Below are 13,839 nucleotides of genomic sequence, written 5' to 3'. Positions count from 1 at the left end.
CCCATCATCACCTTCTGGCAGCAGCTTAGTTCAGACGCCCCCTGATCCCAACTCTTTCCATGTGATGTCATATATCATGTCTCCAGGAAGTTCTACCTGTAAATCACAACCTGAGTCCTTCAGTCACTACCCAGAGCTCAGGACAGGTAAATGGCAGCTCTCCGCTTCCTCTTCACCGTAACAGTGCAGCACAACAGTGACTGCTGAATGAATATGTGTGAAGCACTGATGAGCTGTTGCAGCTACAAGTTAGCAGCTTCATGCTAGCAACTTCATTTTAGCAGCTACATGTTAGCAACTACATGTTAGCAGCTTCATGTTAGCAGCTACATCTCAGCAGCTTTATTATTTGAACTGAGTCAGACTTGAGTTTCACATAATAAATATGACTTCAGGATTTGTTTGTTGAATTTAAATATTTCTGGCTGCAGTCAAAGTTGATGTGTTGTCGTGTCATCACACAGACTGTGATGTCATCATGGCGCCGTATCTGTGAAGTTACCTGATGGTGTGTGCAGGGTGAAGGGGAGGCAGGGGGGGGTGTACAGGGAGGGGAAGGCCATGGTTGGCTGGAACCGCATCACTGAGACAATGGTGGGGTTAGCACTGCCCATCTGTAGCATAGTGGGGGCAGGGTTTGTGATAGTGGGGGCAGGGTTAGGACAGCAAACAGGGAACACAGTCGTGTTGGGGGCGGAGCTGGTGACAGGTATGAACACTTGGATAAACTGACCAGTTTCTGGATCCAGCAGCATTTTCCTCTGAGGCTGTGGGGGCGTGTCAACATAGTAGCACCGTCCACCTTGAGGCTCTAACATCATGTTATAGGGGGCGGGGCCACTGAGGAGGCCTCCAGGTGGTGCAGCAGAACCTGTGATGTCAACGAGGAAGTCACTACCCACCTGTGCAGGTAAAAAACCTTGAACGCTGCACATGAATGGCTGCTGCTGCGTCTGTGTGGCAGGTGTCAGGTGTCCCTCTTGGGCTCCTCTGGTCCTGGTCTGCTGAGGGGGGCAGGACTTCATACAGCAGTCCGGCTGGTCCAAAGTGTTTCCAGTTGACCTCTTCTGGTTGTCCTCAGACGTCCTCAGCAGGTGAAGGGTGGGAACAGGTGGGGAGGGCTGCAGCTGGATCTGGATGTAGTTCATGGGGCTGTGGACATAGCTGAGCTTCCCCAGGTGAGGATGTAGGGTGGGGAGGGGTGTAGAAACATGAGTAGAAGAACTGCTGGGGGGGAGCAGGGGAAGACTGACAGGAAACACCCTGGAGGGAGTGCTGTTCCTGGGCAGAGAGAGGAGACTGGGTCCCCTGGGGGTTTTTAGGGGTAGAGGGGGGAAGAGGGGGTTGCTGGATGAAGACAGAAGGGGAAGGGAGGCCCCGGCCTGGTGACTAACACCTCTGATTCCCTCTGATTGGCTGACAGGTGAGCTGCTGGGCGGGGGTGGGTCAAATACCATGACAGGCAACGTGACATCATCCACCTTCACTCTGCTTATGATTGGCTCGCTGCCTCTTCTCTGCTGTGTAATTGGACGACTCAGTGTGTTGCTCTGTTTCCTGTCATGTGATTGGCTAAGAGATGCAGCAACATTGGAAACGTGTCCTTTGGTGGAGTTGGTCTTATGGTGACCTTTGACCCCCACAGCCTGCTGGTAGGTGGGGGGCGGACTGTCTTCCTGACCAATCACCTTGAAGATTTTTGGTTTGTAGTTCTCAGGTGTTGTTGCTGTGGAGAACGAGAGGTTGTAGGTGTTTTTCACTAAACTCCTCACGTCTCTCACCACGTGAACCGGAGCTTTAAACACACATCCACCCACCTCACCCCCCTCCCTCACTGTTTGTTGGTCTGCAGGTTGGGGAGGGCCAGGTAACATCTCAGATTTTTTCTTAAAGTGTGAAGTTTTAGTGTTGCTCTGCTCCACCTGCATCTTCTTTGACAGGACGCTCTTAATGATGCAAGATGCCATCTTTGTTTTAGTTTCATCTAGAGAGACAGATTTCTGCAGACGTCTCAGCGCCTCAGACCTTCTTCCAACCTGATACCCTGAAACCGCAAACAGGATCAGAGCAGAACTTCACACCTGATGAGACACTCAGATCAGAACATGGTCAGTACAGGTAGAGACAGGAGTTCTGACAGTGTAGTATCTGTAGTTCTATATGTTATGTGAATTTATGGGTTTGGCATGTTTAGCTAGGGGTCCCCTGGTCAAAAAGATTTAAGGGCCTCAGCCAGAAGGCTCTAGGTCAAAAGGTCTAGGTGTCAATGGGAGATGGATGACTCCCTCATCTTATGTAATGAAGCCCTTTTTTATTTATAGGAACTATATGTTTTACCTTAGGTTCACGAGAACAACCAACCTATATAAGTGGGGAGTTGGAGCTGTTATTCAGAGGAGATTCATATTGGCTCCGACTCCTCTCTCAGGCAATCTCAAGTGCTTGATTTGATACTGGACTTCTTTGTAATAAACCTCTTTATATACAAGCAAGACACCGTCTTGCTTGTATATAAAGAGGTTTTTTCATCATCATCACATCATCGCTGATTAATAAACAACAAGAATTTTGGCGTCACGAAGTCCGGACGTGTTGTGACCGGCGGCGTCTCCGACAGCTTCAGTGCACCTTCTCCCGCACCAAGCCAGCAAATACGGTGAGCATTTCTCACATGATTGGGCGCTGATTTGTTCATTGAGGCTGTTGTGTGTTTGCTGGCTGATCACACCGTAAAGGATCATCTGTGTGTGTGTGCCATGATGTGTTGATGTGTGGAGTGATGCGCCGTTCTAAATTGGGTTTTATTGAGTTGTGAACAACGCAACAGGGGGGAGTACAATAGAGAAGATAGAGAATAAAAGTTTAAGTAAAAGAAGTGAAGAAAATAAGTAGTGAAGTAAAAAGTGTAGAATAGCCTAATTAGTTAACGATAAGGTGAGCTAAACAACACCATGCAAGATAAATGAAGAGTGGGCCCTCAGCTTCTTAACGGTAAGACATGTGTATAGTAGTCACTGTGTGAAAGTTGGCTTTGAGGAATAGTTGGATTTGGCTAAAAGAAAAAGAGGAAAGTAACAACCCTGGGCCCAGGGGAAATTGGAAAGATGAAAGAAGAGACAAGGTAAAAGAGAAGATAAAGGTAAAGAGAAAAAGAGAAGATAAAGAAAATAGAGAAGACAAGAGGAAAAAGTGAAGAGACAATAGAGAAATAGAGAGAAATGAGAAAATAAGTGTAAAGAATAAAAGAGAAATAGGAATAAAGGAAAGGAGAGAATAAGAGTTAAAGAAAGAAGATTTGGACAAAAGACGTCTGGGAGGCGGTTTTAGACTCCTGGAACATCACTAGGTGAATTTCGGGTCAGTTCTAGGAACTGGAGGTGTAGAATGGAAAATTCAATTGCAAGTTCCCACTCGAACACTAATTGACAAAGTGTCTGAAGCAGCCTCTCATTGAATATCTACACCTCATAAAGTAGCATAAATTTAGAAGGAAAAAAGAGAGAAAAGAAGCGGTGAAAAGCATGCTATAGGAAAAGTATGAATGAGTCGACTTTGAGAATTTAGGATTGAATGCTGCTTGTGTTTTTGGGATGATGCTAAATTTGCTGTGTGTTTTTACTTTGTGAGTTTGCTTTGTGCCATTGTTTGTTGGACGATCGGTCTCTGCCTGTGTGTCCGTGTGTGTGTGTGGAGCACTGTCTCAGCTGTGTCTCAGCTGTGTCTCAGCTATGTGTGAAAGGCTGCAGAATGGGTTGGTTAATGTGGTTTATGTTAATGTGATAGATTTCATATTGAATAGGCATATATAGGTTGTGGTTGAGAACAGGAGATTTAGTAATTCATAAGGAAAGATATTTTGTCATTTAGTGTTAAAATATATGAGCCTCAAATAAGAGGACTTTATACATTTGAATAAAACAATATGAGCCTCAAAAATAAGAGGACTTTATATATGTGACTAAAACTTATGAGCCTTTGAGGGGGACTTTGATAAGATCTATGAGCCTCTTTCGAGGGGACGTTTTCAAATCTGTAAGAATGTATGAGCCCCAAAAAGGACGTATATGATTTTGAAGAGAACTGGAGAGATCAGTGAGGATGTTTTGTGTGCATAAGCATGGGTAAAAAGACTTAATAAGTAAGATAGAAAGGAAAATAAAATAAAATAAAATCTTTTGATGACGTTTATTGATTTTGGAATGTGAGTTTTGATTAAGAATTAGCGAATTGATTGCTTGATAAATAGATGAGTAGTTCTTCTCTGTCTTTCTTTCTTGCTGTCTGTGAGTTTCTCAGTGAGTCTGTGTGAGTGTGCATGATTGTATGAAGTGGATTTGTCCATTTAAAGAACATATAGTCTTATCCAAAATAGTGGAGAAGATAGATTTAACTGTTAGCGGACGTTCTGTATTTTTGGTTGTTGACTGAGATTCTGCTCTGGCTTGTGTGTGTGCTCTTTGTTTCTGACTCTGTGCTTTGTCATATGGAGTCTATCTGATCTTGGGGGGATATACGGAGATTGGGCTAGATGTTCACTCTCTGAGAGCTAGAATATACTGGAAGTTCTTGCTAATTTTAAGAGGTGGAGCAAAGGGGGATACCCCACATAGAACTCAAATAAGATGGCTCTCCCTAATAGGAGGAGCGGTGAGGGTGCTCTCTCCCTTCTCTTATTACAAGGAAGTGCAATGGAGGAAGATGTTAGGTCATTATGATTTGGTTCTGATAGTAGTTTGACAGTTTTTAGGATATTCGAATCACTGTAAAGTAAAAAGAGTACTAGGAAATACAGCATGCGGGTAATAATATACTATTGGAAGATTTAAGATGTTATTAGAGTGAAACAAACAAAAATTTCTAAATTGATAATGTATTGTATGAAATCATAACTTGGTGTTTATTAATAGTTGTAGTTTAAAAGAAGGAAAACATCTGGTGTTGATAATGTGCGTAAATCACACTGAATTGTTTATTGTGTTGTTTATAAGGACCTAGTGGGTTCATAAGATACTGAACTCTTGTCTGTTTTCTCTTTTTCTTCCTTTATCCACCTATGGTGTGTGAGAGTGGGAGGAGAGAGAGGAGATGGAGTGCGTCTGAATTGGGATCTTCCAAAGTGCAGATGAGAAGGCAGCTGGTCAGTGTGTCACACAGATTGAGGCTTGCTGACAACAGAGTGTGCAGCTCTTGAATCCAGTCTGATCAAGGCTAGTGCGGTTTTATCCACAAATTCTTTTAACAAATACCTGCATTTTAAACATTTGTGTGTACACTCATTTATAGCCATTGTTGTTGATACACATTTAGTTTGCTCTCACTTATAGGCTGTCATAAGAATCTCAATTTGGGGTTAATAGAATACCTCCATCTGTCTACATATACAAAAGATAATACATGCTGTAGTCATTTAGAAGAGAGGCTTGGCAACGGACTGACCAGTTAATGCATTTAATTAATTAATTTAGTATAATTATTCGGTTTAAACACTGTTGAGAGTTGCAAATGTGAGTTTTATTGTCTGTGTAGGGTTTATTTTGATCTGAGCTGCATTGGGGAGTCGATATTGAGATTATTTGATGATTTTAAAGTAAATGGATGTGTCAAAGGTCACACAAGGGAATAAAGCGGCTGATGAAGCTGCAAAAGCAGTCACAGGAGCAGACAAATTGGGTAAAGTTCTTCTGGTAACTCATGAAGTGAATTTGGAAGATAAAATTACACTTAGGGATGTGATTTCAATGCAGGAAGCTGCTCCTGAAATGGATAAACAGTTGTGGCTAGACCGAGGTGCCACCCAAGATTCTATTGGTCTTTGGAGACATCATGAGGGGCTGATAGTAGCACCTCCAGACCTGTTAGGTCTGATGATTCAGGAAGCGCATGGGTTAGCTCATGTTGCAAGGGGGGAAGTTAGGAGAAAGATTACAAAGGAGTATGGTTTTTGGGCACCATATTTGCTTGAACAGATTGATTATGTTATAGGCAGGTGCACTATCTGTCTGAAAAATAATGTTCGGAGGGGTGTGATGGTTCCTCCTGGTCACATTCCAACTCCAAGGGGTCCCATGCGTGAGCTAGTTGTGGACTTTGTTGACATGATAAAACCAGTTGGAGGTAAGAGATATATGCTGGTTGTTGTGGACAGATTTTTGCAATGGCCGGACACTTGTCCAGCCAAGCGGAAGGATGCTCAGTCTGTTGCCAAGTTTTTGTGTAGAGAGGTCATAAGCAGGTGGGGACTTCCAGATAGGATGTCCTCAGACAATGGGAAGGAGTTTGTGGATAAAACAGTGAAATTGATTTTGCAAAAACTGGGAATTAAACAACATCTTGGAGCAGTCTATCATCCGCAAAGTCAAGGGATTTGTGAAAAAATGAATGGTGCTCTGAAAAATTGTACTGTTAAAATCTGCCAACACACAGGTCTAAATTGGATAGTGGCACTTCTGCTGGCACTAATGGTGCATCGCTCGAGTGAGCTGCGTGATTTGTATATGACACCTCATGAGTTGGTCATGGGAAGACGGATGCCAACGCCTTGTTTGCGTACAAGTGGAAAGGGTCCAAGCCTGGCCCTTTTGGAAGATGAAATGCGAGCGTATGTTACATATATGGCTACTCTGCATAAAAGAATATCCACATATGTTTCTGACAGGCAAAGACAAGAGTTAGGTGATCAGGTGAGTGATTTATTTAAGATGGATCAGAGGAAGTGAGGAGAATGAAGGGTGAGAGTGGAGCAGGTTCAGAGGATGAGGAGCAGGAAAGATGATGTGATGAAGGATCCTCAGCAGGTGAATGTGATGGATTACAGAAGAGAGAAACTAAGTGGAAGGCATATGGATTTGATTCCTCTGTGTTACAAATTGCAGACCCGTGGGCAGGTAGGAACTTATGGTTCCAGCAGGTAACCCATTCTGTAAGATCGGTTAGGAAAATGAACTGTCCATGTGTGGTGAAAATTCCATCACTAGGCACATGGCCTTCAATTTTAGAGAGGGTACCAGAACCACTAACTATTGTATGTCAATCTTATGCACTATCGTGGTTGTTGTATCAGCAGCAATCAGCAAAAGATACAGTGATGTTTTTGTCGGTGCATCTGTTTAGACCTAGACATAATTGTTCTTGGTTGAGGGAGTTACCATATGTGAATCTACTTAATCAGTATGAAAATATGATAACAGCGGTCCCTGATGCAATGGAAGTGAAATCTGTGAGGGCTAAAGACTGTTTTTGTTCAAACGATACTCATAATGGGCCTTGGATGTTTATGGGAATATCAGACTGTAACAAGTATATGATGAATTTGGGTAAGCGTAAACATAAGGTTAGTGATGACTTGTATGAAGTGACCTTTTATGTACCACATCACAAACAGAGTAGAACTTTGATGGTGCAGAACCAAATTTTGCCTGGAAACGTGACTATAGGGAATTTCAAGGATATTTGGTGGGTTTGTGGTGATAAGGCATACATATTTCTACCTTATGGGTGGACAGGATGCTGTTATATGGCAACACTGAAACTCCCATATGAGGTTTTTGCTGTCCAGAGAGGAAAAGTACCTGATGAGGTCCAATCTAATGCTATTTCTGGAAGTAGAAAGAAAAGGGAACTGGCACAATTTCACAATTTGGAGTCCTACCATTGGAGGATAAGTCTAGGAGAGAAGTGGGGTATAGGATTATTTCCATGGTATGGTGTAACATTTTTGGCAGATCACATTGATAATATTACCTACACCCTATAGGATTTTGCAAAGGAGACTATAAGAGGTTTTGAATATTTGTCAAATACTCAAAGGAGTCACAGACTGACGTTGCTGAAACATGACTTGGCTCTTGACTATATTTTGGCCAAACAAGGTGGCCTATGTTTAGCTTTGAATTTAACTGGGGATGCTTGTTATACTTTGATTCCTGATAGCTCTGATAATATGACTAATGTCATAGATGCATTGAAGCATATAAGGGATGCGTTTGGCTCATTGGAAGGAACTGGATGGTCTGCGAATGCTTGGTTGCAGGAGAAATTAGGACTGTTTGGAGCAGTGTTGGTTCAGATTTTGGTAGCAGTTCTTCTATCATTGTGTGTGATGTTTTGTTGCTGTATGCTGCTGTTGACCTTTGCGAAGGCTATGATATTGAGATGGGTTGGAGTTGTGATGCCTGGAGATCAAGTTCAGTTGCCATTACTACATAGGACTGACACAGACGATGACAAGGAAGTGGTGATAGAAGGCGAACTGGTAGAGCAATATCCATTTTGAATATCTAATCCTATTATAGTTTTAACATTTATTTCTGTTATTATTCTATTTTTAGTAGTTTCTTACTATAGAGTGGTATGATTAAAGGGGGGAAATGGAAAAGGTGATTTATAACTAGGAATAATGTGAAAGTATGATATTGTGAATTTCACATCTATTTATAAGGTGTTCATCTGCATTTATGTTTCAATTTGCATCTGTTGTTTTTGCAAAGATACTGGTTGGTGTTTTCTTTTTTTCCTCCTAGAACAATATATTGGGGGAAGACCACTGTGAGGGTGGTTGGTTGTTCAGGGATCCCGACATTCTGAAGGGATTCAGACATTCAAACATGGACAATAAAAATGGACTGGCCAGATTTAAAACACCATCGACACTACACTGAGAGTCGACGCTGCTGAGGAGCTGTGGTGTGATACATTTTTCTGTCCTTGCTTACATATATTTTTTATAATATTGGATTTTGTTCTATTATATTGTAATCTGTGATAGTGATAGAGGACATTTATATAGTAGTGATAATCTTATCTTAGTTTTTGAAGTTTCTTTATCACATGAGTAATACTTAAATTTTATAACATTTTCTTTGTTTTAATTGTTTGGAGAATGATGTTTTCTGCTATTGGGTAAATATACTGGGATCTCAGATGTTTTCTTTTTGTCCCGGGGTGCTTAGGGATATTGGTGCTAGGCAGGGAAAGGTCCACTGGAAGGTGCGATGGGTTGACCAGCCTGAATTTGGACATTGTTTTGATTTTATTTTCTGAGGTTTCCATATGTATTTACTTAAGTCATATCCCTACACACATTGTCAAAATTCCTCCTTTTCAATTGGTCTAGAGTACTATATGTGGTCGCCTAAGGCAGAGGGGCCGTGAGAGAATTTTCCTGTCTAGATTGTTTGATGGACATTTCAGGACAGATAGCTGCCTGACAGGTTCTTCACTCTTGCACTCCATAAAGTTGCTGTATTGCTATGGTTATGCTGTAGGAGGAACTGTTATATTTGTTATAACTGCAAGCATGTATGTGTTACTCTTTTATTTTTCGAGACTCTGCATAGTCTCGAAGGGGGGAAATATGTAGTATCTGAAGTTCTATATGTTATGTGAATTTATGGGTTTGGTATGTTTAGCTAGGGATCCCCTGGTCAAAAAGATTTAAGGGCCTTAGCCCGAAGGCTCTAGGTAAAAAGATTTAAGGGCCTTAGCTAAAAGGCTCTAGGTCAAAAGGTCTAGGTGTCATTGGGAGATGGGTGACTCCCTCATCTTATGTAATTAAGCCCTTTTTTATTTATAGGAACCGGAGGAGTTTAATAAACAACAACAGCTACAGGTGTTGTTACCTTGGCTAGCCCCTGCAACCAGGCCCTTGTAGACCCTGTAGCTGTCGACATCACGTGTGCAGAAGGAGGCAGGCATACTGTGTTGTCGCAGCAATAGATCAGGGCGATGATGGACAGTTGGATAAAGCAGCTCATTAGCTGACACCTCACTGTTAGCTCCTCCCCCTTCAGCAGGTTCATCCTTCAATATCCCCTAGATAGATAGGTGATGTAAACAGAAAGACAAGTAGACAGATTTGGACAGGAGAACAGGAAACAAATGGGTAAATAGGTAGAAACAGAAATGTGAACAGGTATTAATCGTACCTGCAGTTTCTCAGTTTTCTCACTGATGATGTCTTTCTTCTTTTTCAGATGGATCTGTCGTTTTGGTACCATCCTTAGTACCTCCCCCTCATGACCTGCCACCTGAACAGGTGAAAACAGTGTTGATTGATTGATAAAAGGTTGTGATTGATAACAGTAACATGCAGCTGTTGATAGTTGGTTTTGGAGCTGTTGTTGTTGCTCCTGAGTTTTACAATAGAAAACTGTGTCATCGGGGGGGGAACAGATATCAGAGAAACAGATAAAACAGTTGTTGATCTTCAGTTATGATGATTGAAGAGATGTTATTGATGTTTATTGGTGGTTATTTATGTTTTTCAATGTTCATCCATGTTTATTTATGTTTATTTATGTTTATTTGTGGTTTTTGGTGTTTATTGATGTTTATTGATGTTATTGATGTTTATTGGTGGTTATTGATGTTTATTGATGGTTATTGATGGTTATCAGTGGTTATCGATGGTTATCAATGTTTATTGATGGTTATTGATAGTTATCAGTGGTTATCGATGGTTATCGATGTTTATTGATGTTTATTGGTGGTTATTGATGGTTATTGATGGTTATCGATGGTTATTAGTGTTTATCAATGGTTATTGATGTTTATTGATCAGGACCTTTACAGCAGTGAGTGAAACAGAAACAGACCGATGTTGATGAACAAGACTGAACCTTTATCCTCCGTCAGACATTAATGAGAAAATAAAACTCACCTTTGTTTCCACGGTAACGTCAACACACTTGAAGCTGCTCTCTGGATCTGACTCTTCATCTTCTGATGGGAGGATGACAGAGGGAGAGAAATGGAGGGAGAGATCCTCCTCTGACCAGTCACTTATACTCCCCTCTTCCTCCTCCTGCTGCTCTTCCTCCTCCTCCTCAGAGCGACAGGTGGAGGAGACATCCAGGTAATTTGCCTCTGAACGACCCGTACATGGGAACTCAGGGCTCTTCTTGACAGGAACTAGTGAACACAGGGGAGGGATTTGTATCTCAGAGTCATGATATGGCAGCAGGTCAGCTTCAGGGCAGCGGTGAGCGCTGAGGAAGACCTTCCTCCTTCCTCCTCCTCCACCCTCTCTGTCCACTCTGCTGCTCATAGTTTTGCTGTTCGTCTTTAATCTGAACGTTTGATTCCAGCTGTTCTGACACAGATATACAGATTGTCACTGCAGCAGCTTCTGTTCGACACACAGGCGCCGTCTGTCCAATCAGAGAGTTGTTACAGGAACCTACCTGACACAGGTGTTCAGGTGTGACAGTCAGCCAATACAAATCTGACTTCACTGTTCTGGACTCAAACTAGTTTCATTCATGAGTTCAGTGATAGATCTGATCAGGATCCAGATCTGATCAGTACCAGGGTCACCTGTCAAGATACATTTTCAGTTTATAGAGATCCTGGTTCTGGTTCTGGTTCAAGGTAAGGTTGGTAGTCGAAGTCCAGCAGAGTCCAAGACCAGGTCCAAATTCAGGTCTTTGGTCCAGTTGAAGGATTTGGTCTCTGGTCGATGTCGTTCTTCTATTTACTTCAAGTGTTATTGGAGTTTCAACCTCTTTGAGATAAACCTCAGAAACCTCCAAAGTTTACCCAGAATTCTTCTGGTTTTCTAGTCTGTCAGTGCCAGTTCAGAGGAAGTTCTGGTCCCAGACTGGTTTGTGTGCTCTGTTTGTTTCAGTTTAAACTTGAATCAACACCAGCTCAGTGTCAGGGTGGTCACCACTGACACTGACTTCAGGAGAGAGAGTGAGAGTGTGTGAGAGATAGAGAGAGAGAGAGTGGTAGAGCGAGGATGAGTGTTGCTGAAAGACTGCAGGTCCAGAGAGAGAGGGGGGATGGTAGAGAGACATAGACACAAACTGAGAGGGAGAGTCGGTGTCAGACTGCAGGTTTCTATTTTAAGAGGTGATTGACAGACGAGGCTGCAGCTGCACCAGGACCCCCTCCTGCAGCCAGACCTGGGAGGGGATCTTGCCGACAAGCCTCTGGTAGGTGGCCCATGAGTCCTGGTCAGGCATGGTCCAAATGAACTGGGAGAAAACCTCCGACAGTTTATGCACCAGCACTTTAGAATCTGGTCCTGTTAAAGTCTCTGGATGAAGTCCAGCAGAGGAAACTACTTAAACACACATAGTTCAGGACTTTACTCCTGGTGGAGGGGACTGGGAGGAAGGTCCTGGTCTGAACCTGTTGATGGACTGTGAACAACATGCATGCTGGAGTACAAGGTGGTTCATAAGAGGAACTGGTACCTGAAAACCTGAGGCTGAAGATCAATGACAGCTGCTCCTTCAGATTCATCTTCTGATCTGGATCCCTGTGGTCTCCTTCTTGGAGGTTTTGGAGGAGACCCAGAAGAGACTGGTGGACTAGATACCTCATCTGGTCTGGGTCAGGTTTTCATCTGATGAAAACCTGATCAATAATTCTCATTGATCAGCTCAGTGTCACTGTCATTAAATACAGTTTGTTGCTGATTGTTGTCATGGCATCACAAACTGATGCCGTCACCATAGTAACAACAACATAATACAGTTTATATTTAGACCTGTGTGTGTTTGTCATTGTAACACTCTGCAGAGGAATGTGATAACGCATGGTGTGTGTGTGTGTGTGTGTGTGTGTGTGTGTGTGTGTGTGTGTGTGTGTGTGTTTGTGTGTGTGCTGCTGTTATTATCCATAACAAATCAATGAATGAAAGAAACAAATGAATGAGGACCAGGGGTTTGAAAAAGGGGGCCTTTTTAGACCAGAACCATCTTCGAACCAGCTTCATTCTGAGCTCTACCACACACCTATAAAGTTTCTGACAGGTTTGATGCTGGCACAGTGACACATTCCTCACAGACAGATAAACACCTGCCAAATACTGAAAACCTCTTCTGGTGGTTCCTGGTACAGTCCAGGATCACATGCAGCCCTGATGACAGACTCACAAGGTCTGAACAACAGTGTAACTGGTATTAATATGAATGTTGGTCCTCCAGTCTGTTCCCTGATCCCAGAACCTGAAGTTGAGAACAGGAGAAAGAAAACAGGGGCTGTAGGATCCAGAACCATCCAAAATATAAATCAGGGTCAACACTGAACCAACAACTGAAGTCACACAACTGGGTTTCAGCCCTGTAACTGAACTCAGGTTTCCTGAGTGTTCACAGAATTGGGGCTGGAAAAAATCCCCACCTCCTTCCACATCCCTCCTTCACCTCAACTCCTTCTACCCCTCCTCCTTCCGCTCACATCACTGGAGGGTGGAGCTGAGAAGTTCATTTAGGCAGGTAGCTCAGCTGGGGCAGGCCTTTTCTGCCCTGGAGAACAAAGGACCTGGCTGCCTAATCCTCATCCTCCCCAATTCCTGATTGTTGAGCTGCGTAGTTGATGTGAGTTATTCATTTAAGTTCCACACACTCTTAATTTATTTTATAGTTAATTGAATTGAATCTATATGAGTTGTGTGGACTAATATTTGCTGTTCTTTCGTTTTCCTTTTCATCAGAATCAACCAGCTAAACAATAAATGAGAAGAACTGGATCCTCTGTGTTTGTGACCTTGTTTTAAACCAACAACTCATTGCGTTGATCTACCATAATCCGGAACCAGTCCCTTCACACACCCAGCAATACTTTACAGGGGCAGTGCTTGCAACATTTAACCAATCACAAGTCCACTGGCAGCAGAGCATCTTATTTTAGTTAAAGAAGTTAAACAGGTGATCTAAAACAGCTGCCCAAACCCTAATCCAGACTAGCCCTACCCCAAACCACCAACTGAGTGAATAGATTCATAATCTCACTGATACCTCGGTGTTCCATGTCGTTCATGTGCTGCTCAGGTGTTCTCTAATCATCCGTCTGACAGTTTTAGACTGTTTCAGTCATGATGGTGTCAAAAAT

The 13,839-nt window shown here is 42.6% G+C and overlaps 1 protein-coding gene across 1 annotated transcript; it reads right to left on the bottom strand.

Annotated features, from left to right (window-relative positions):
• Positions 1–476: 476 nt before the first annotated feature.
• On the bottom strand, positions 477–12,331 carry LOC139637239 (uncharacterized). Its single transcript, XM_071505802.1, has 5 exons — positions 12,198–12,331; positions 10,658–10,908; positions 9,924–10,025; positions 9,618–9,810; positions 477–2,044 (listed from the first exon to the last, which is right to left on the bottom strand). Exons 1-5 carry the CDS (start codon positions 12,325–12,327, stop codon positions 477–479), a joined length of 2,244 nt encoding a protein of 747 aa, XP_071361903.1. The 5' UTR covers positions 12,328–12,331.
• Between the last annotated feature and the right edge of the window lie 1,508 nt (positions 12,332–13,839).

The sequence above is a fragment of the Trachinotus anak genome, unplaced genomic scaffold, assembly GCF_046630095.1.
Source record: "Trachinotus anak isolate AG129_WGS33_773 ecotype Australia unplaced genomic scaffold, CSIRO_AGI_Tana_v1 ptg000020l, whole genome shotgun sequence".
Taxonomy (NCBI): domain Eukaryota; kingdom Metazoa; phylum Chordata; class Actinopteri; order Carangiformes; family Carangidae; genus Trachinotus; species Trachinotus anak.
The sequence above is the reverse complement of the archived record's forward strand: the minus strand, read 5'-3'. Positions and strand labels throughout refer to the sequence as shown.

What these genes read in the sequence shown, in the direction of transcription:
- LOC139637239 (XM_071505802.1), bottom strand. Translation starts at nt 12,327, where the DNA reads ATGAGGTATCTAGTCCACCAGTCTCTTCTGGGTCTCCTCCAAAACCTC. An exon ending in ACGTTACCGTGGAAACAAAG is followed by an intron (nt 10,026 to 10,657) that starts GTGAGTTTTATT and finishes TCACCTGTTCAG; the next exon opens with GTGGCAGGTCATGAGGGGGA. An exon ending in AGAAAACTGAGAAACTGCAG is followed by an intron (nt 9,811 to 9,923) that starts GTACGATTAATA and finishes CTATCTATCTAG; the next exon opens with GGGATATTGAAGGATGAACC.